Source organism: Xiphophorus maculatus, chromosome 12 (assembly GCF_002775205.1).
Source record: "Xiphophorus maculatus strain JP 163 A chromosome 12, X_maculatus-5.0-male, whole genome shotgun sequence".
Lineage (NCBI taxonomy): Eukaryota > Metazoa > Chordata > Actinopteri > Cyprinodontiformes > Poeciliidae > Xiphophorus > Xiphophorus maculatus.
Window position 1 is genome coordinate 12,566,151 of NC_036454.1, and position 20,432 is coordinate 12,586,582.

General features: G+C 38.5%; 2 protein-coding genes across 5 annotated transcripts; one reads left to right on the forward strand and one right to left on the reverse strand.

Annotated features, from left to right (window-relative positions):
• Positions 1–687: 687 nt before the first annotated feature.
• Positions 688–5,644, reverse strand: LOC102235531 (protein FAM173A-like). Of its 2 annotated transcripts, none has more exons than XM_014468830.2 (6): positions 5,376–5,644; positions 3,675–3,862; positions 2,322–2,426; positions 2,059–2,199; positions 1,262–1,312; positions 688–1,170 (listed from the first exon to the last, which is right to left on the reverse strand). In XM_014468830.2, exons 2-6 carry the CDS (start codon positions 3,840–3,842, stop codon positions 982–984), a joined length of 654 nt encoding a protein of 217 aa, XP_014324316.1. In that variant the 5' UTR covers positions 3,843–3,862; positions 5,376–5,644; the 3' UTR covers positions 688–981. The 2 variants fall into 2 exon arrangements, with proteins under 2 accessions (XP_014324316.1, XP_023198996.1); XM_023343228.1 differs by lacking the exon at positions 5,376–5,644 and adding an exon at positions 5,138–5,364.
• A 533-nt stretch (positions 5,645–6,177) lies between these two features.
• Positions 6,178–20,400, forward strand: rab3c (RAB3C, member RAS oncogene family). Of its 3 annotated transcripts, none has more exons than XM_005794890.3 (5): positions 6,178–6,291; positions 8,516–8,740; positions 13,484–13,602; positions 16,789–16,913; positions 17,205–20,400. In XM_005794890.3, exons 1-5 carry the CDS (start codon positions 6,274–6,276, stop codon positions 17,393–17,395), a joined length of 678 nt encoding a protein of 225 aa, XP_005794947.1. In that variant the 5' UTR covers positions 6,178–6,273; the 3' UTR covers positions 17,396–20,400. The 3 variants fall into 3 exon arrangements, with proteins under 3 accessions (XP_005794947.1, XP_005794948.1, XP_023199807.1); XM_005794891.2 differs by lacking the exon at positions 6,178–6,291 and adding an exon at positions 6,595–6,835; XM_023344039.1 differs by lacking the exon at positions 6,178–6,291 and adding an exon at positions 6,609–6,694.
• The last annotated feature ends 32 nt before the right edge of the window (positions 20,401–20,432 follow it).

Here is a 20,432-nt window from a genome sequence, read left to right on the forward strand (position 1 = left end):
ATGGACAGAGCAGTCAGGGTGCCTAAGCTAACCCATGCTCACTGTCAAAGACATCAATAGTGTGAGCATCAGAACTGGACTATGGAGCAATAGAACATTGCTCCACACAACAACCATTAATTGGTTGTTGTGTTTGTCACAAACACATGGCACCTAGATACAGTCTGGGAAAAAGATAAGCCACAGGCGTTTTGATTTGGGTAATGATCAGCTGGGATACCCAATATCCTACTATCCACATAGATGATAGTTTGACAGGTACCAACTTCCTTGTAGCCCAATGGCAGACCATAAACCATTTCAATGAAACAATACTTCTTGATGGATGAAGCCTCTTCCAGTAGATAAAATGGTTCAGGAAAAGTTTGGGGAACACAATAACATGGTTAAGATGTTGACTTGGCCTCACAATTCTCCCAAGATCTTGGTCAAGAATCTGTGGGATGCGCTTGGCAAACAAGTGAGAATCATGGAGGCCTTACCTTGAAAGATCTGCTGCTAATATGTTAGCACAGCTTCAAGGGAGTGGACTCCATGATTTGACTCTAACAGACCCCGCTTCCACAGTTAACACAATTTACAGAAAAATGTCCAACTTCTTGAAATTCACTTTCTTGACATTTAGTGATAAAAGGCAAATACAAATGTCTTCTGATAGCCTTAGAGGTAGAACAAAGTCAAGCCATATTGACGTTTAAGAACTTGTTTTATTAATATTTAGACAGTGTGCTGCATAGATAATCAGTGTTGCCTGAAAATGTATAATTTTCAATTAGGTTTTAAGTGTTCTCCAATGTAAAAAAAGATCTTTCCAGATTTTCGCAAATCATCAACAGAGTAAAATAGGTTCAATGTTTTATGAAATACTGAACAACAAATAAATCATAATATTCAGCATTCTTCATACAGTTAGAGCACTAAATCAAGGATGATTATCAGAATCAACAATGATTTAGTGCAGTATCTGCCACAGCATCCGACTCATTTCATTGATGGCTTTGGTGGATTTCTCAAGTGTGAGCGCACAGAGCTGATCTCATAAGCAAACGTCTGGTCAAGTCCAGAGCCGACAGCTGATTTTTGGGGCCAGTTAGGGAAAGGAAAACGGCAAGAAATGACCAGCGCATCTTGAGGAAGCTCCTTCAGCAGCTTCTCTCCCAGCACCTCCATCTGTTAACAGTCATAGGAATACAATAACAATATAATAATATGGTAGCAAAAATGAAGTAAAGAGAAGATTTTCAATAGAGAAATGGCTTACCACTCCTGGAGCAAGGAAAGCGGTCACATTGTTGTACGAAGACAAATCAGTCTAAGACAAAAGATTAAGACACTTAGGACTTTGATCACATATTGTGACTTTCTGGATTCTTTTTTCATATTTAGGAATATTGCAACCACAAAGTTTAATAGATTTTATTTGAATTTTAGTGACACACCAAATCAAGGTTGGGCATAATTTTAAAATAAAAGGGAAATGCTACATGGTGCACATGAGTCAAACTACCTACAATAGTGTTCTCCAATGACCCGAGACCTGTCCACACAAACTCCATGCTGTGATTACAGCCAAAATCACAATTTATTTTTACAAAAGCTGGTGAATATGTTTTCATAGACCCTGTATCAGCTGTCATGTCCCTGACAGCGTAATGCTGCCACCACCATCTTTCACAGTGTGGGCCAACATGTTCAGGGTGATGTGCAGTGATAGTTTTCCTCTACTAAGTTTATTGCAAGTAAAACAAAATTATAGTTTGGTCTTATTTGACCAAAACACTTCCTTTCACATGTTTGTTGGGACTTCTCCAAAACATGTGGACAAACTTTAAATATGACTTCTTGCTGCTGGGCATCAAGAATGAGTTTTTTTTCAGTAATCGTTCATAGAAGCTAGATTAATTTAGGGCCTAACAGTTGTCCTGACAACAGATACATTGTAGCTGTGAATCTCTGCAGCTCTTCCAGAGTTACAGACTTGGCCTCTTGACCGTTTCTCAGGTATTGTGATGGCTACTTTTGAAAGGCACAAGAAGACTGTTTTTGTCCAAGCCTTACCTTCCAGAAGTCCTTCTTAACAAAGGTTACTTGGCTGGAGGGGATTCTTCTCCAATAGGCTTTGCTCCTTGCATAAGCCACTAGAATTGAGTTGATCTCAAACCCTGTGCACTGAAAACCAGCAGAAGAGGCTGCAAATACCTGGAAAAAGCACAGCATCGTGTAAAAGTCAACCACAGCAAACAAGGCAACAAGAAAAGTGCCTATTCTGTTGCCATTGCACATTTTGATAAACTTGTTTCAGAGAGCCTCTCTTCACTTACCAATCTTCCATCTCCAGCTCCAAGATCTGCCAAGCGACCTCTTCTCCCTTGGAGCAGCTTCATAACATTCTGTGCTTGGTCTTTACTGGAGGGCAAATATGGAACCTGAGCCATAGTGGACACAGCGTGTGGTGAGTCAACATTGCCTGCCTGAGCTGTAATTACTGTAAATGCTACTTTGCTTTTCCAGTGGTGAGAACAAGTAAGAACATAAGATTCTTTTGTCACATTATGGTAAATAAACTCTACAGAGCTTAAGTGTTGCAGTGTGGCTGTTTAAATCTTCCCAGTGTGAAATACAAATTTCTTTTGTATTTTCTTTTTTTTTGTTAACTTACTGAAAATGCTTCATATTAAATATATTTCTGCTTTCAGTAAGCTCTCTCTGTGTTGTTAACAATCTTGACTGACTTTCGTCTGTCTATGAAATAACAGCAAATCTTCAGATGAATTCTCTTTAGTTTTTACCTAGTAAACTCAGTTTAATCTGTCACTGGGAAAATCCTCTTCTCTTTTTGTTTGTCTTGATTTTTTTAATACACCGTCTTACTCTATATTTTCAAAAGAGGAGTTGCATCGGTTCATAGTGGTAGAGCAAGTGGTCACAGACCCATCATTCCCCGGGTAGAATCTTGAAAAGCATGAGTGAACTTATGCAATTACAAAGATTTGTTAAAGAACGGGCGCTCAGTGAATTCCTCACTACTAAATGTACTAAATATTATGGTAATATAACAAAGTCGAAGTGATTGAAAACCTCAGTGTAGTAAGAAGTAAGAAGGTCACTTAAAATCACAAAGCTCATCATCATGAGTGTCTGACCTCAGATTTCTAAACCATGTGAAAAGGCTTCCTAGAAGAACTGAAGCTGCAAAAGGGTGAGTCAAAATCACATTAAAGCCTATGGACTGAGAATATGATGTCCATCAAGGTCATCTATGTGTAAAGGCAGACGAGCAAATTCTTTAGGCAGGATAGCTGGTAATGTAAAAATCAAGTGAGCGCTGCATAAGTATAAAATTTAAAAATAACAACAAGTTTTAACATTTAGCTTTGAAAATAGAAGCCATAAATGAATTACAGATAAACTTTTTTTGGTTGGTGGTGCAATTACCAATAACAAAATTAATAATTACAGTTACAGACTTACCAGTTTTTTTCTTTTCCCACAATTGATGCTGGCATGGAGCACTATGCTCCAAAATAAGCAAATTATTGTTAATCAACAAGTCAAAGTGTGTGTCTGTTAAATTTTTTTATTATTATTGTTTCAAGCATGCAATATTTAATAGATTTAAGGGGAAAAAGCACGCAAGGCAAAAGAAAAAAAATAAAAGAAGCAATATTTTGTACCTTAAGATGCCATGGGATTTTGCGGAAGCCAGGCATGGTGAAAACACTCCATAATCCATAAAGACCTGTGAGGACAGCGCCTGTGCAGGTCGTCACAGTGGGATGGGGTCTGCTGGTGGGAAAGACCCCACAGTAGTCCTGAATGAGCAGCTCGATTGAGTCCTCCATTGCAAAAACAGTGTGAACGCCTGTACAGAAAATAATCAAAAATGTCTTCTATATTTAAACACTTATTACAACAGTAGAGTTTCATAAGAATAACAGCAGCCAAAAAGGCTTCGACTTCTTTGTTTTGATTAAATTAGCAAAATAAATAATATTTTCAAAGATGATGGTCATCTGCACTTTCTTTTTTTCGATTCAGGGACTTTAAAACAAAAAGTAACAAAGGATTTTCAGCAACTTAATACAATCTTAGAGCTTATTGATGTGATTGGCAAATGTTTTGGTTAAACAGAAGTAGGAAGATGAAATTAAAAACATAACATCACCACTCATACATAGCAGCAAGTGCTTTCGACAGAGTTCACAATATGGTAAATATATTTTCTTAATATTTAAACTTGTCCAAACTCATCCAAATTATATATATATATGATTAAATCATACATTTATTTCTATTTTTAAGTTGAAAAATGTGTGGCCAGGCTTTTAAAAACATAAACCTACTAGGACAGTGTAAGCCTGTCTTACTGGCTCTGGAAATGAAGCCATTGAATTTCAAAGAAAATTTGAGATTTCAAAATAACTGGGATAACATTGAATAAAAGGTGTTATTATGTTTGGGGGTTTTTTTCCCCAGAGTGACGTAACAGACTTATTTCTTTTAAGGACAAAAAGCTGGAACAAACATCCGGGGTAGAATGAGTGGAAAAAGGGAAAAGTGTTATCTCAAATTGGCTGCAATTGAGGGTTGACCCAGATAATATTGAACATTTCTGAAGAGAGGAAATTTCATTGAAAAGATTACCGAACTCCTGTAGGCCCAAAAGAGTTTTGTCAATAGAAGGGAAGTGCTGAATAACATACAAAGAAGGCTCTCAACAGTAGATGATAGGCAGATGCTGCCATTGTTGCATAAGGTTCTGCAAGCATTAGAGAAAAGCAACAATAAGATGAACGCAACGTTGATGCTGTCAAATAATGTGAATGCTTTATTGCTTTATTTTTTATAATATTGTCCTGCTTTAAACATTTTCCACAACAATGTCCCCTGGTGCCTTCTTGACACTTTCAGTTCTGTAATGTTCTCTAACAAACCTTTGTATTTACGCTGTGGATAAATTACACATCCCGGAACTGTATTCACTGTTTATTTTTGTTTCATTGGCGTGTCCACAGAAAACAACGGACAGGGCAGTTTATGGAGCTACAGCGACCTTTGGTTCCCCTAGAAACCTTCTAGAAAAGTTTGGCTTAAAAATAATATAAAATATCGACTTTTATGCTCGCATATATGTTACCTCTTAGCGAAATATAGAGCAACATGGTCGGATTTTCGCAGAAGTAGCTTGTAAACAAAGTGAAACGTTTAGGATCAGGACTCGCTAGAGGTAGCCGATCGATGCGGAATAAGCTGAAGAAGTTCTACATGCAATAGCAGTGCAGAATGCACACAGAAGCACTCTTCTAAGTAAGGGGATTTTTGTAAAACACAGCATAAAGTGCATGAAATTGTGAACACATGTCTGAGCTGCCTACCTGCCCCGCCCCTCTTTCCGCTGCTTCACAGTCGCAGGGGTGCCCAAAGTCGGTGCTCGACAGCCGGCATCCTGCATGCTTTAGTTCTCTCCCTGGTGGCAGTAACAACCTTTTCGCCATGTCAGTATACTTCTTAGTGCCTTCTAACGAGTCATCATTGGATCCAGGTGCGTTAAACCAGGGAGAAAATTAAAAGAAGCAGGATGTTGGCCCTCGAGGACCGACTTTGGGCACCCCTGGTCTACAGCCTGCTGCACACGGGTCGTCCAAAGGCCAGTCAGTCACAATAATCCCGCCCTGTGACAACTAACAGGTCCTATCAGTTGTTTGCCAAGTAACGGATACTCTCTGTCTGGCAAGATGAAGTGTATATTTAATCTCCAGTCTGCAGTTACGTAATATCTGATGTACTGTGATTCTTAAGGTCATTAAAGTCCACGTAGTGTCAGGTCTGTGCATTAATGCACAGATGTTTAATATGTCATCTCCCCATATTAAACAGCATTTAATATGTCGTTATTAAATCACAGCATTGGTTTTATATTCAATTTTCTAATCTGCATACAAAATCCTAAAGTCTAATTTTAATTGCAAAACATGGACATTTATTTATCTAGGAAGCTCTTCCTCCTGCCGCCATTGTAAAGCCCATAATATTAATATTCATCAGCACTCAGGTCGCTCTATTTTCTCTGTTTCTCTGAAGCGGCGCTGCCTGATTCAGGGGCGTGGGCACGTCAGCAAAACAGGGTGAGTGACGCAAAGAGCGAGAGCCTATTATATTTTGCTTCCTGAAAGAAAAGGGGTTGAAAAAAAATCCTGGCCAGGTTGGAGTTGATGTTCACTGGGGAAAAAAATAAAAGACATACAGGTGGAATATTAGGCTACTGAGGATCAAATGGACTTGTATGGGAAGGTAAGGTTGCTAAATTCAGGTAACTAGAAACTAAGAATGGGGAAAACTATTAGACAGGGCTTGTTTTTTTGTTTGTTTTTTTTACAATGAGAGGGCGTGTCTCAGATAAACTGAAGCAGCGTCTCATCCAGCTGTTCACAGCTTGGAGACGCTCCACGCTGGAGCTGCTGCCTCCATGCGCTTTCCAAACTGTGTAAAAAAAAACAAAAAAAAAAAACAACAAAAAAAAAACTACAAGACCCGTGTTCTTTGTTCCCGTGACGTAGCTGATACACATGACACGCGCTTCCTTTCGCTCAGCCTAGCCAGCAGCATCATCATCACCACCACCACCATCACCATCATCATCATCATCAGCAGCAGCAGCAGCCTCCAGATCGGAAGCGGAGGGGACAGCTCCCAGGTGCTGAAACTGGTTCGGAGACAGAGAGAGAGGGGGAGAAAAATACCATAAAATCAGCGTCTGCGGTATAGATTCAGAGAAATAAACCTCTATCCTGCTTATCAGGGGCAAATACAGGTCGAAACGAGGCCTTCGAAACAGGTTTGTCCACACAATGTCCTTTTAGTTTCACATATGTGGAAGAATTTTGTGAAACGATAGAATGACATCCTCCTGCTCAGAACAGCCAGTCTATGTAGTTATCTGGCATGCGGCTTCTTTGCTTAGCAGCGCTTGATTATTATTATTATTATTATTATTATTATTATTTGCATAACCGGCTTATTATGTCGTGAAAACGGTGTCCTTGCAAACACAGACACACGCACACACACACGGAGGCGAGTAGAGAGCGAGTGCAGGACGGGCATGATGGAGGTCCGGCATCTTTTATTTAGGCTGCAGGGAAAGATGGTCGCACATGTTTAGGGACGGAAGCTGGACTGCCCGGTCCAAACATTCACCTTGGAGGGAGCGATGACCGCTCTCCTGTCATCTCCCCAGTGCAACGTGCATCCTCTGAGGTGGCTGACTGCTGACTGCTGGCATGGCAAAGCTTATGTCAGAGTGTGAGCTTTCAGTACTCTGTGTACAATTGTAAACAAATAGAATCAAAGCGACATATTCAATTTAATTGGGTTAGATTTTAATAATTTTTTATGAGTTTAAAGGCATAGTCCCATTTTTTTCAGGTGAAGTTATAAATAGTTGTCTTGTTCTTGGTTGAAAAATCTGAGAAATAAAAGTATCAGCGGATTTTTTTTTTTTTTCAGAAGAGACCATTGTTAAGTGTGTTGCTGTTTTCTCTGCTGAACAACTAATCTGTCATTTCGCTCAGGTTGCCACAGATGGTAAATTAATCATATTTAACAGCTAAAATCAATTAGTCAACTGCCTGCTAGCTTCTAAAATCTGCTCTAGGTAAATCCTGCTTCAATTTTTGCTTATCAGTTTTCTCCTCCAGGGTACAAAATAGGAATTGGTTCACGAAAAAGGTTCGAACACCTGATATGTGTCGTTTATTGTAAGAAGCTTTCTCAAGATTAATTCACTCAGCTTGCTAGCAGACTTTAGCATTAGCACTACTGCTAAATTAACTTAAGTTGGATATAAAAATTTCAAAATCTGTTTTATTGAGGTGGCATTTTTGACCTTCCCCTAGCACATTGTAGCTCAGATTAATTAGCAATGGCTGCCTCAGAGTTAAGACTTAGTTTGAATTTGGCCTTTTTCTGTTGCAAAATAGAAATGTAAAGTTACTGAAAACCAAAATCTTTCACAATAAAAGTTCTTGATATTTGTCCAAATAAAGAATCTGATATTTTTTAATTCACTCCCTTATGAAGAAGCTTATGTTCTTGGGTAAAATTTACATCATTTTAATATCCAATTTCCAGTACTCTGAAAAATTCATTAGTAATATTTTATGAGCCAAATGTTGCCCTTTTAGTAATAATATGAATAAAGACTACTGCTTTATTTATAGAGATTTTCTATGGTGGAAAGAATTCAGCTTGTTATCTAATACTCATTAACCCAACAGCTTGCTGTGTTGGTCATGCTGGTTTTCCTGACGCAGCCTTCTGTCATCTCTTGTCTGTATCCTGTAAAACTGTACAATGCAACCAACATGTAGATCTTATAGTTGTCCCTTCTCCTTTCCTGCAACTACATACAAACTGGTTATTGCTGTTTTGATGACTTGCCAGCAAATTATTTTATAAAATGTGTTCACATGTACAGTGTATGAAGTTTTCATTCCTGTTGTTTTTGTTTTGGCAGATGGCTGCCACTCAGGATGTCAAGGGGAAAGGAGAAGGAGGAGACCAAAATTTCGACTACATGTTCAAGTTGCTCATCATCGGCAACAGCAGCGTAGGGAAGACATCCTTCCTGTTCCGCTATGCAGATGATGCCTTCACGTCAGCCTTCGTCAGCACAGTGGGCATCGACTTCAAAGTTAAGACTGTATACAAGAATGACAAGAGGATCAAACTGCAGATCTGGGTAGGAAATATTCACCAACACTGACATTAAACTTTCAGAAGCCACAAAATGTTTTATAGCTGATTTCTGCGGACAAGCAAAGAGACCACAAAGCCACGTTCTGGATGTGTTCGCATCTCTTTTTTTGGATTATTTTATCCAAACAAATTCCTGTTTCAGTTTTACAGTGTAATATTTCCTTTTGGGATTGTTTATTAGATGTCATTTTATAAAGATCTGTGATAAAGGTGGCTAAAAAAGGAATAGACACCTCTTAAACATCAGGTTTCTCTTTTGAATTTCAAGACATTTTATCTTCATATGTTTGCTGTACAATTCAACTGACCAAATCAAAGTAAAGCAATCCTTTGTTGAGGCACCTTAGATTTTATTTCAACTTTTAATATTCTGGATTTCCTACTTGCATGTCAAAAATGCACCTAACTAAGCATATATTTATAAATAAATTGCTCATATGCATTTTTTAGGATGGCAGAACTTCCACAGAAGTGTGGAACGCAGAAGTTGTAGAGGATCAAAACAAGCTCTGGCACAAATATATTACACCAGAGAAGTGTACGAAAACATCAGTAGATTCATACATACATAATATGGCATGGTGAAGATTGTCATTACTAACAGGAAAAAAATATGCAACAAGAGAGCCAGTAAAAAACCTGGATTTTCCTCAAATCTGATAGAAAGAAAATATTCAATTGGTCATGGAGGCTGCTGAAAGGCTGATAGAAACACCGAAGGAGCTGTAGGAAATTCTGGTTGGTACTGGTTTGTGTTTTACAGGTGAAAACTATTTCATGTTATTCCATATTCTATTCCACATGTTAGGGAGATGGCTTGCAGCAGAACATGGTAGTAGCAGCCTCATGACGTGGGCCTGCTAGATATGATTTCGGATTTTGTTAAAGGGGATGCAGTTATAAACAGTCATTTCCGACCCAAAGCCTTCAGGTGTCAGATAGACGACTGAGGATGAAGAGGGATTTAAATTCCAGCATCACAGCCTTATATTCAAAACAACCCGAACTAGATGTTCATCAGAATAAAGCTGCAGACAGGAATTATCCTTACTGCTGAATTTATTCAGATCATGTGTGTGAGGTACAGTGAGCACATATTGCCAAGACAATATATGGGATGCTGACAGACTCCTACTAAAGAATCCTAACAGTAAAAACTATTCTTTGGCAAGGATCAATTTTAAGTTGTGTATGCGATGCAACCAGGCCTTTGCATCTGTTTTGTTTTAGATTTTTCCCTTTAACAGGGTTGTTCAGTTGAATTGTAGAGGAGACACACTCCTTCCAAAGTGGAAACATTTTTTAAATAATTTACCTTGGTCTCATTTTTAATCTGGTATTTTTAGATTCAGTGTAATTTATATCCCAGTGGCCTCCAAGGTCTCTTGGAGAGCTTAGATTTTGTTTGGTTGCTCTTGCAATGTGATTCCTGTCGCAGAAAGGTTGTTGTTCTATATCAAGAGTCCATTTGATCCATGTTTGTCCCATTCTCTGCCCACATATTTCATAGATGCCTGATACGTCAATGAGAAATAAGAAAAGTGCACTTGGACAGTTCGAGTCAGCTTTTTGGCTTGTAGGGCAAATAGAGATTGCTTACATACAGAGAAAAATCTCAGCCTTGCATCTTTTGACAACAGGATTTGCATTTTGCATGTTTTTTTATGAATAATCCACTAATTGATAAATATAGGACTAAGATAAAAAAAAAACTATAATGCCCACATAAAAACGTTGTAGTAAAAGCTCAAATAAGGGTCATAATCTCTAGTGTTCTATAAATTCATGCATACAGCAGACATAGAGGATGATGCATTTCCTTAAAAAGTATTCACCAAACGGCTTTGTTGTGCTTTCTAACACTGATCTAAGTGTGTAGGCAGATGGAAATCGCAGCAATACTGACAGCAGACTAGTAAGTGTTAACGTGGCACATTGCAGGGAGGAACGCAGAAGCGACACCTTGCTCGGAACGTGTGGGAAACTGAAGAATTTGAATGTGTTTAATTAGGAATTTATCTGAGGTGCAAAAGCAGATTGTCTCCCTTTACCTCAGACTGTAAACATAAAAAAAAAAATTAAAAATCCAAAAGACGTCCTGCCTCTCTCTCTTCTCTTTTTTCCATGTGGAGGCTTTGCCCATTTTGGGGAGCAGTAGGCAGCTTCTGCAGCAATTATCCATTCTTAGAAAGTGAAAAATTTTGTTTGAACAGGAAGATGAAAGCTAATCGGGATAATGTGTTTTCATCAGCAGCAAAGACAAGCATATTCTGGGAGGAAAAAGGATTGCCCTTGCATCCAGATAATTGGCCTGTCTCTTTTAATTGGCCTAAAAAGAGCTGAGACATAAAGTAAAGGGAGCTTTTAACGTGATGTGTATTGGCTAAAGTCTTTGCACTTGTCACACGTCATAATACATTTGGACTTCTCGCTGCAAATGTGTGAGACTGTGGTGAATGAAACTGACTGATGGCACTATCAGAAAAAATGGACACATGCAGAACAAGAAGGCTTTTGCACACAGCATGTTTCTGCTCGCTGCCTTGTAGAAGTCAGCCGCTTTGATTGATTTCTGCTGAGCACCAGACGAAAAGAAAAGCTTTTTAAAGTGCTCAAATTCCATGGACTTAAGCAGATTTTTTTTCTCTGTTTCACTCTATTTTTTAACTATGTCCAGTGAAAGAAAAACACTTCAAGCTATTGGGTAATTGTTAAGTTTTCAACTAAAATCTCAAAGACGCAAATTTCAGACAGAAACACAGACTGGGGTAAAATGTGCAAGTGGAGGGAAAAGGCTATATAGTTTTAAATTTTTTTGTGTGACATTTATTTTTACTTAGTACTTTACTTAGTAATTGTTGAAGTTGAATTACTTCTACAAGTTGTTTAAAACTGTCACACTGAACTTTTATGAGAGTTTTTTTCCCCTGTGGTTTCGGGAACTGATGAGCTGACGGTACTCCCTCAGTGCTTCCCCAATGTCCGACCGTTCCTCACTCTTCCTGAGTTAGAAATGGGGGAGGGCTATTAGTGTATGTCTCTACTAGGTTTGGCAATATATCTCAGACTCATTCACTTTGTCAATTAGATTTAGGTGTGGACTTTAATTGGACCATTCTATCACAAAAAATCTATTATCTAAACCATTCCATATTATTTCTGGATAAAGATTCCTTATCCTCCTGGAGGATGGACTTTGCTCTCAGTCAAGTCTTTAGATCTTCAAACAGGTTTTGTTCCAGGATGGCCCTGTTTAAGTCTTCATCTATCTTTCCATCAACACTGATCAGCTTCTCTGTCTGTGCTGAAATAAAAAAACATTGCCCACAGAATTATGCTGTCACCACTACATTTCAAATTAGGAAATTATCAGTGTTATTTTTTCTGCCAAAAGCTTTGTTTTGCATGTAGGTTAAGTAGTTTTGTCTCATCAGACCAGTGCAAGTTTTGCACATTTCTTGTGTCTCCTACATAGGTTATGGAGAATTTAAAACACAATTTGTTATAGCCTTCTTTTACCAATGGCTTTCTTTTGTCACTCTCTTCTATAAAAGCAAGGTTTGTGGAGGATAAGAACAAATAATGTGCTCAATGATTCTCTTCCCCCTGAACTAAGGATTGCCCTAGATTCCCCATATTTCTCTTGGGTAACAGATTAAATATTGTTCTAAGATGTTCAATGCTTGGAGAGATTCTTTTATAACCAATTCCCCACTTAGCAATTATGATCTACTTTTATATGTCCAAATACATTAAAGTTTGTGATAATAATTTGACTAAAAGAGAAAAAGTTCTTTTTCAAGTCACTGTTTGTTGTACAGAACATTAGTGAACATTACAGGCTGGTGCTGGTTTTGGTCTCTGCATAATCTGACAGAGAGTCCCAGCTGCAGCGAGGGACCTGGAAACAGAGCTGACCGGCTGTGAGCAGCGTCTCTGCAGAGTGAAGGTCAGATGTGTCCTCTGGCTATAACAGGCCCACTGTTGTGATGGTGTGCAGGCAAACAGAACGCCAGATTACCGTGGCAAACACAATCCCGAGCTCCCTGTTTGCCGTCTGTTCGTCAAGAGCCAAGTAGAGCAGCCAGTATTCCTCTGCCATGATTCACAGACAGCATGGAAACACACTTGTGGGTGTAAGAACAAAGCTGTAAACATACAAAATCAGCAGGAGGAACAGGAGTGATTTCTCATTATGTAACCCATAAAACAACAAAACTACTGTACAAATTTGGTAATCAGCTCCTAACTGTAAATACACTTTTTACATTTCCATTTGCTTCCTGAACATCTTTTGACTGTGATACATGGATCACTGTGTGTACACAAACACTCTCTCAAATTGAAATGGTCTTATTTCTATATTTGGAACTTTTTTGATGAAATGCATGTGATGTTCTTTGCCTCACTGAACATCGCTGATTGATTCTCTTGGAAAGAACTAAATCAATTTCATCAGCTAAAACTGAGGTGTTGCTCCTGGCACCCTATCACTGCAAAAGCCAGTTCAGCTATTGGTATAATGATTAGTTCCAAATAATGAGCACAAAAGAAGAGGAAACTTTGAAAATTGCAGCCATGACACCAAGCAGATCAGGCTTTATGTGTATTAATAGCAGTGCATTAATAATGTAAATGCCGGCTCATGAACACTGTGCTCCGCTGTGTGCAGCTTCAGCTGTGCAGGGTTGGGTCAGTGACACCGAATCATGATGTCTGTGTGTAGGACACTGCAGGCCAGGAGCGCTACAGGACCATCACTACAGCCTACTACCGTGGTGCCATGGGCTTCATCCTCATGTATGACATCACCAACGAAGAGTCCTTTGGCGCTGTGCAGGACTGGTGAGTTTGTCTTGTTTTCTTGATTTATATTCACTCACTAAACACAGTACACTGAATATTGACATTTCATACATTTTTTAAGTTATTATCTAATGTGGATCAAGTTATGGTCATCAGTACAGTGATGTTTGAAAAGCGCTCTCCCATTTTATCTGCTTCTGAATACTTTGTGTGAAATCTGACAGACTCCCTCTGCAGCTTGCGTGTTCAAAGGTTTCATAGAAACCTTTGCAGGCTGAACCGTAACTCTGAGCCAAACGTCTGTTCTGTTGACGCATTCGTGTCTAGAACTGGGATAGCAACATTCAACTAGTCACAGAAATTAGGTTTCTGGGTTAGTGTTCTTACTTTGGAAATAACACAAAGCCGGGATGCCAGAAACAGAATGTATTTTAATGTTTACTAATCAGGTGTCAAATTGTGAGGTGTTTCTGACAAGCCAAAGGTTTTGCCAGCTCAGAATTGGCATTTTGCTAGAGGAAATTATGTAATTCTGTGCATTCTGCATTAAGTAAGATTACATCATTTGATATGACCTTCATAATGAGCCACCCCGCATTTGTATATTTAGCTTTTAAGGACTCAAAAGTCATCCTAACCTCCGAGAGATGTTTGGACTACTATGCAAAACTGGTTCAAAGTTTTAACTTGTCCTGGAGTTTTCTATGAAACATGTATTTATGCCTTCAAAATGTAGAACTTTAAACTCTTTATTACTACTCTCTTCCCAACACAAAATCTGTTATTTCTTTAGATAAAGGTGCGAAAAATACAAGTTTGTCAAACACAAAATGGTATTCTGATATAAATGTGATCTCCAAAGACAGGCTTGAAAATTAGTACAGAGTCAAAGACAAACTCAACATTTATTCATCTCAAATGTCCTGTCAGATACATTGCCTTTCAAAACTATTAATAAATTACAAATGTTTTACTTTCAGATATCATGTGATTGACCAACAGAAAGCAGTTAAATTATTCAGTGCAGGATGAAAGGTCATATGGTTTTCACATGATAATCTGTAAATTACCGTCAAGAGACTGACATTTTTGCCCGTTCTGTATTAAAACATACCTTATGAGTGCATGGGAAGTGTCTGTAAGCATTCATCGTCATGTCTTATGCCAGGCTGTCTATTGGTTTATGTATGCAGTCTGATTGAGACAACACTTTGAACTAAACCGTTTCATTGTTGCTCCAGTTGCTTGTTTATGGTTTATGGCTGCTATCCTGCTGGAAGGTGAACTTCTGCCCCAGTTTCATATCTTTTTCAGTTTTTCCCCCAGTAAAAAAACAGGGGGAAATATGAAATATTTCAATATATATTTCAATATTTCTGATTGAAATATGTTAGAGCTGATATTTTAATCAGCTATAACCTGTCCTACTGAAGAAAAGTATCACCATAGCATGATGCTAGGACTCGACAGAGAATTAGAGAGAAAAGAAAACATCCATGAACTTTGAAATGTCCTCCAAAAGACCACCATGTCTCACCTCACTTTCTCACTTTTAGATTAGTCAATTTTACAGCTACTTAAGAGTACACATGTTCACTATCAGTCTCACTATCCATATTGCAGATGCAACACTGTAGGTCAATGGTTGATTTACCCTAATATAAGCAGCCAGATTTTAATCAAATCCCTGTGAACCAGACAGGTTTTTCCTGTTGGTCCACTTGTGATTGTTTCAGGACCCTCTGACTCTTTGAAGGTTTACTGCAGTCTGAGCACTGACTGTGATGGCTGTCTGATGAAAGGGAGCCCTGCTTACAACAGGCCTTGGTTACCTGAGAGCTTACTTAGCAGAAAGAGGACAATGGAGTAAAATACATAAATGCAGCGCTCCTCTTTTGTCTTTGCCGCCAGCTTTAGTTCTACTTTCTCTTGTTCCTTGTGAAAAAAGGGAGGGAAAAAGGAGGTTACCATGGCAATGGCTCCATCCTAAACTGTCTCTCTGCTAGTCTTTTGACAAGCTCAATTCATGCCTGAGTCAGAGACAACCCAAAGAAATATTGTAGCACTGAAACTAAATGTTGAATTGAAAAGAAATTAATAAACAGTCATTTCAGATTTTGTTTTCTACTTGTGAACTAGCAGTGAGAGGGCAAGCTCTAACATCTTGTTGCCATCTCTCTTTGTTACTCAGTCTTTCTTTTTGTCTCCTGCTTCTCTCACTCCTGTTTTCTGCTCATGGCGTGTTTGCTGCCCTACTTTCAGTAAGACTGCAAACCCTGCAGCAGCACGTTCCTTAAATTCCTGCTTATTTTCCAGAGTTCAGAGAGGTTAGAATAGAGCAGACCTTAATAATAACCTTAAGCCGGGGATTAAAAAAAATAAAAAATAAAAACAGTAATTAACAGTAATTATCATTTTTGTTCCACATAGAAAAATCATTTTAAAATGAATGGCGTTAACACTTCAGCACGAGCAAGTTTTGAGTGTTAATGTAAAAATCTTCACATTCGCTATAAAGTGCTCCTTTTAACAATAATTTGAGTCGAAAATATCTTTTTGACAAACAAATTTTCTTTTTTGTTCATACTAGTGTCATTTTACACATTTATAGTTATTCCAATACACATAAGGGAGTATTTTTACACCTAAATTCTGGACATGAATGAGGATTGCTACCATATTGGTGATGATGATGATGATGATGATGATGATGATGGTAAGCAGGATAAATAATATGATGATGCAGAGGGAGAGTAATGTATAGGATAATGATGCGAATTATGTCATTTGATAAAAATGAGGATGTTAATTATAGGAATGATAATTAGGGTTGGTGATTATGGTGAATTTCAGTTGCACAGTGTTTGTTGATACCTTATCCTAAAAATTGCGTAATGTGCAAGGGGTAAATAATGACCTATATTTGAACATGAAGTGGCAGCATATTTTGGCTTCACATATTTGAAATTGACCCACTTTTCTGATAACACCGTCAGTGACTCACAAAATGGGATGAGCCAAAGAACATGAACGTAATCGCTGTTCATGACCGCTCCAAATGGCGGACAAACATTACATCATATGCCTTCTTCCTCCATCTTTCCATTTTTGAAGGGTCCTGTCAAACAAACAGAGGCACAACAACACATATCTGTCCGTTTCTCTTGCAGCAGACCCCATGAAGATGATTGGTCTCTCTGTGTGTTTGTTTCTGATTCTGTGCAGGTCGACCCAGATAAAAACATACTCTTGGGATAATGCTCAGGTAGTACTGGCTGGAAATAAGTGTGATATGGAGGAAGAGAGAGTGGTCTCGGTGGATAGTGGCCGCCTGCTGGCTGAACAATTGGGTAGGTTGTACAACAACATCCTCAGCTACAGGTATTTTAAATTATTAGGCAACACAATGAAAGAGTTGCATACAAACTGTATGCACCACCCTGCAGACGTTTACGTCCGTTTTGAACTTTCTCACATTCTGCCATGTTATTATGACAAACCTTAGCGTACATTATTAGAAAACAATTGGATAAACCTACATACATATACAATTTATCATTTAAGATGCTGAGAGAAAGATGATCAATGGTTTCCAAAAAAGTCTGTAAAGTGCGGATAACTCTTTGTTTTCTTTTCTGTAGGTTTTGAGTTCTTTGAGACGAGTGCAAAAGACAACATCAACGTCAAGCAGACGTTCGAACGTCTCGTCGACCTAATTTGTGACAAAATGTCTGAGAGCTTGGACACTGATCCGGCTGTCACCACGGGAGCCCCCACCGCCAAACTGACAGACAGCGCTCCACCCCTCCAGCAGCCTGGATGCAACTGTTAGTGGCCGGCAGTAGAAAGCTGTCGGGGCAGGAGAGTGCAGGAGGTCCGCGCTCTGCCAGAACCGCCCTCACCGGACTGCAGTTCAAAGCCTGTTTAGTAGTAAAAATTGCAAAGGCTGCTGCTTTATCTCCCAAACGTTATCACCTTATATAATAAGCAAGTACAGTCATTACTAATGTAAAACATATAACATCACAGGTTATCTAGACTATAGGGAATCAGCATCCTTCAGCTAGTTAGTTTGATAATAAACCAATCCTGTCTGGCAGGACTTGAAATAGTTCAACTCTTAAACTTACACAGGTTGTCCTTCAGACCTTTAATATCTTTATGAATACCTATACAAGAAATAGAATCAGTGAGTGCTTTAATATGTCTATGAAGTTTTCTGTATGGTGCAAGTCGTCCTTTTTTTCTGGGTAATTTTGACTCCTAGAGCGGCCAAATCTAGGATTTAGCGCACTAGGCGATGTAGCGGCTTTCCTTTGTGTAACAACTGTCATAATAAGCCACTGGCTGTGACTGTGCAGTAAGTGAGTGTGGATTTGCATGAGTGTGTCATGTCATGTTGCCATTGATTAATCAACTACCTTTTGGGGAAAAAAGTGGCCTTTCAGCATCTCCAACTCGGCCTCTGTTAGTCCCTCTGTAAGTCCTGCTTCCTGTTGGAATGAACTGAGTCTGTGTAACTGATGGGAGTACAGTTTCACCCTTTTGCTGTATGTAGATGTGTGGATTCTTTAATAAGTATCTGAAAAGCAACTCAATCATTATCCTCAGCCTTTAAATGTTTGATGCAAAGAGCATGCTGCCAAAAGGTCAAACATGTGTGCAGTTTTATCTGAAGATAGGCCTTACCCAAAGCTCCTCATCCTCAACTCCATTTCATTGAAGCAAAGTAAAGCATTCTGATAAAAGCAGAGGATGCGTCCTGGCATGGAATAAACAGCCATAATTTCTTATTCAGCATGACTTGTGCTGTAAAATTGAACCCCTTCTTTAAAAAGAGGAAAACAAGATGTATGTTGCTTAAAAAAAAAAAAAAAAAATCAGAAATATACACCACCTTTGTCTTTAATAAATCTGTGCCGTGTAAAAGTCGGAAGTAGTTCAAAAATTCAAAGTTTGGAGTTCATCTCATAAATTCATAAAAAAAAGTGCCAAAAACATTACGGTTCAACTAACCTCTTAACTGTCACGCTCAAAATACTTACATATAAGTTAGTGAGTCCGTGAGGAGACTGGTGTCCTCATGACAGTTAAGGGGTTTAAACATTGTTGGTTGCTTGTTGCATAAGGAAACAAAACTACAAAAATGTAAAAAAAAAAAAAAAAAATGCATGAAGTCAGTCCTGACGTATCGGTGTAGAATTATACTCTGAGACACTGTAAATATCACTCTGTCTTACAGATTTAGGAGCATTGTCATGGCACTCGCTGTGAAATGCAATGGGCCAACAAGTGCAATATTTTATGGATGAAACCCTGTAAATAGTTTCCTTCTGTCATCTTGTCCAACAGCTCAATCTGCAGTTTGAGAGAGAAAATGGGATGGCGTAGTTTTGAACATGCTGTGTGCTCTCTGAAATGAGTGGGAGCTTCACTGAAAACCTGCAGCCACTGAACGTTTGGTGTCATGTGTATAGTGGACATAAAGGACTGCAGACCCTGTTTAAAATGTCTGATTTTTGATCTGAGATGATGAGATCAAGATAAATCCTTTCAGAACGTTCCACTAGAACCCAGTTTCAGCTGAAAACAAACATCCCAAAGCATTGTGCTGCCACCACCATGCGCTACTGTGGGTATCTTATTTTGGTGATGTGCATTGATATTTTGTGCCATACAGAAAGTTCAACCAAAAGATCATAACACATTTTCCAACATATTTTTGGGGACATTTAAATGTTTTTTTTGTGCTAAATTTATATTGACTGGGATGGTTTAAAAAAATGCTTTATGTCCTGCCACCCTATCCGATGTCTCTGTGTTGCTACACGCATAGCAGACAGTTCTTTAGCATATTCTTTACACTTTATATAGTTCTCTTAATAGCCTGCCTAAGAACTTTTCTTTTTATTATTTTGGCGGTACATCCAGTTTTTGATCATATTTAATGTTTTGCAAATTCTTCTTGGAACTCATGCTGTTTGACAATGAGATCCATCTGATGCTTTGGAAGCTGTTTGCAACGCGTGTGGTTTTCTGTGGAAAAGTCTAAAAGAAAGGCTGAACTTTATTTGATGTGGATCAGACTTTAAATGGTGGCAGATGTGTATTGATTCCAATTTAATGTGGGCTGGAATGTGGCCACTAATTCCGAGCACAGCCGCGTCCAGTGTTTTGCGAAAGTGAGCAGACTGGTGCAGCCAGATTATGGGAGTCAGATTGTGTTTGGTTTTTAAGGTCAGAGGTCACATTATAGGGGTAAACATTCTGAAATTATCTATCTTGACATCACAAAAACCTCCCACTTTAACAGGGGTGTAGACCTTTCATATTTACTTTTAGTGTGTGGATGGGCGTACATGTGCGTGTGTGTGTATATATGTCTGTCTGCCATATTGAAGAGACGAATTAGAGCTCTATAGTGTATTGTTTGTGTATACCTTTTTGTACAATTGTATTTGCGTACTGTATGCTGTTCCTGCTAACTGTTGGGTGTTGACTGAACTTCTGTTATGTCAAAATGCAGTGTTGTTGTGCAAATAGTCAGGGAGATAACCTAGTCGATGCCATATGCTGTACTGTTAACACAAGAAAAGGGATACACTTAAACTTACACACAAAGTGTGTTTGTTAACATATGTGTACGTCTTATAACATGTTGGAATAAATTATAGTAGATCCCAAGAAAAGATTCATTTCATAGAGAAAAACAGTCAATCGGAAAAATAAAATCTCATTTTAGAAACCTTTACATATAACTGAATATATTTCTTGGAGTGCAAGCAAAAATGAAATTGTATGTTTTTGAGATTATAGGAAATAAATTCAGATTCTATGACGGGGTCTCCGTTTCATCTGTCGTCACTGAC

Excerpts from the sequence above, each read along its gene's own strand:
- LOC102235531 (XM_023343228.1), bottom strand. The coding sequence starts at position 5,162 with ATGTTGCTCTATATTTCGCTAAGAG. Across the intron at positions 2,200-2,321 it reads GAGCTGGAGATGGAAGATTG|GTATTTGCAGCCTCTTCTGC; the intron begins GTAAGTGAAGAG and ends TGCTTTTTCCAG. Across the intron at positions 1,313-2,058 it reads TTAAGAAGGACTTCTGGAAG|ACTGATTTGTCTTCGTACAA; the intron begins GTAAGGCTTGGA and ends CTTTTGTCTTAG.
- rab3c (XM_005794890.3), top strand. Across the intron at positions 8,741-13,483 it reads GGATCAAACTGCAGATCTGG|GACACTGCAGGCCAGGAGCG; the intron begins GTAGGAAATATT and ends GTCTGTGTGTAG. Across the intron at positions 13,603-16,788 it reads TTTGGCGCTGTGCAGGACTG|GTCGACCCAGATAAAAACAT; the intron begins GTGAGTTTGTCT and ends GATTCTGTGCAG.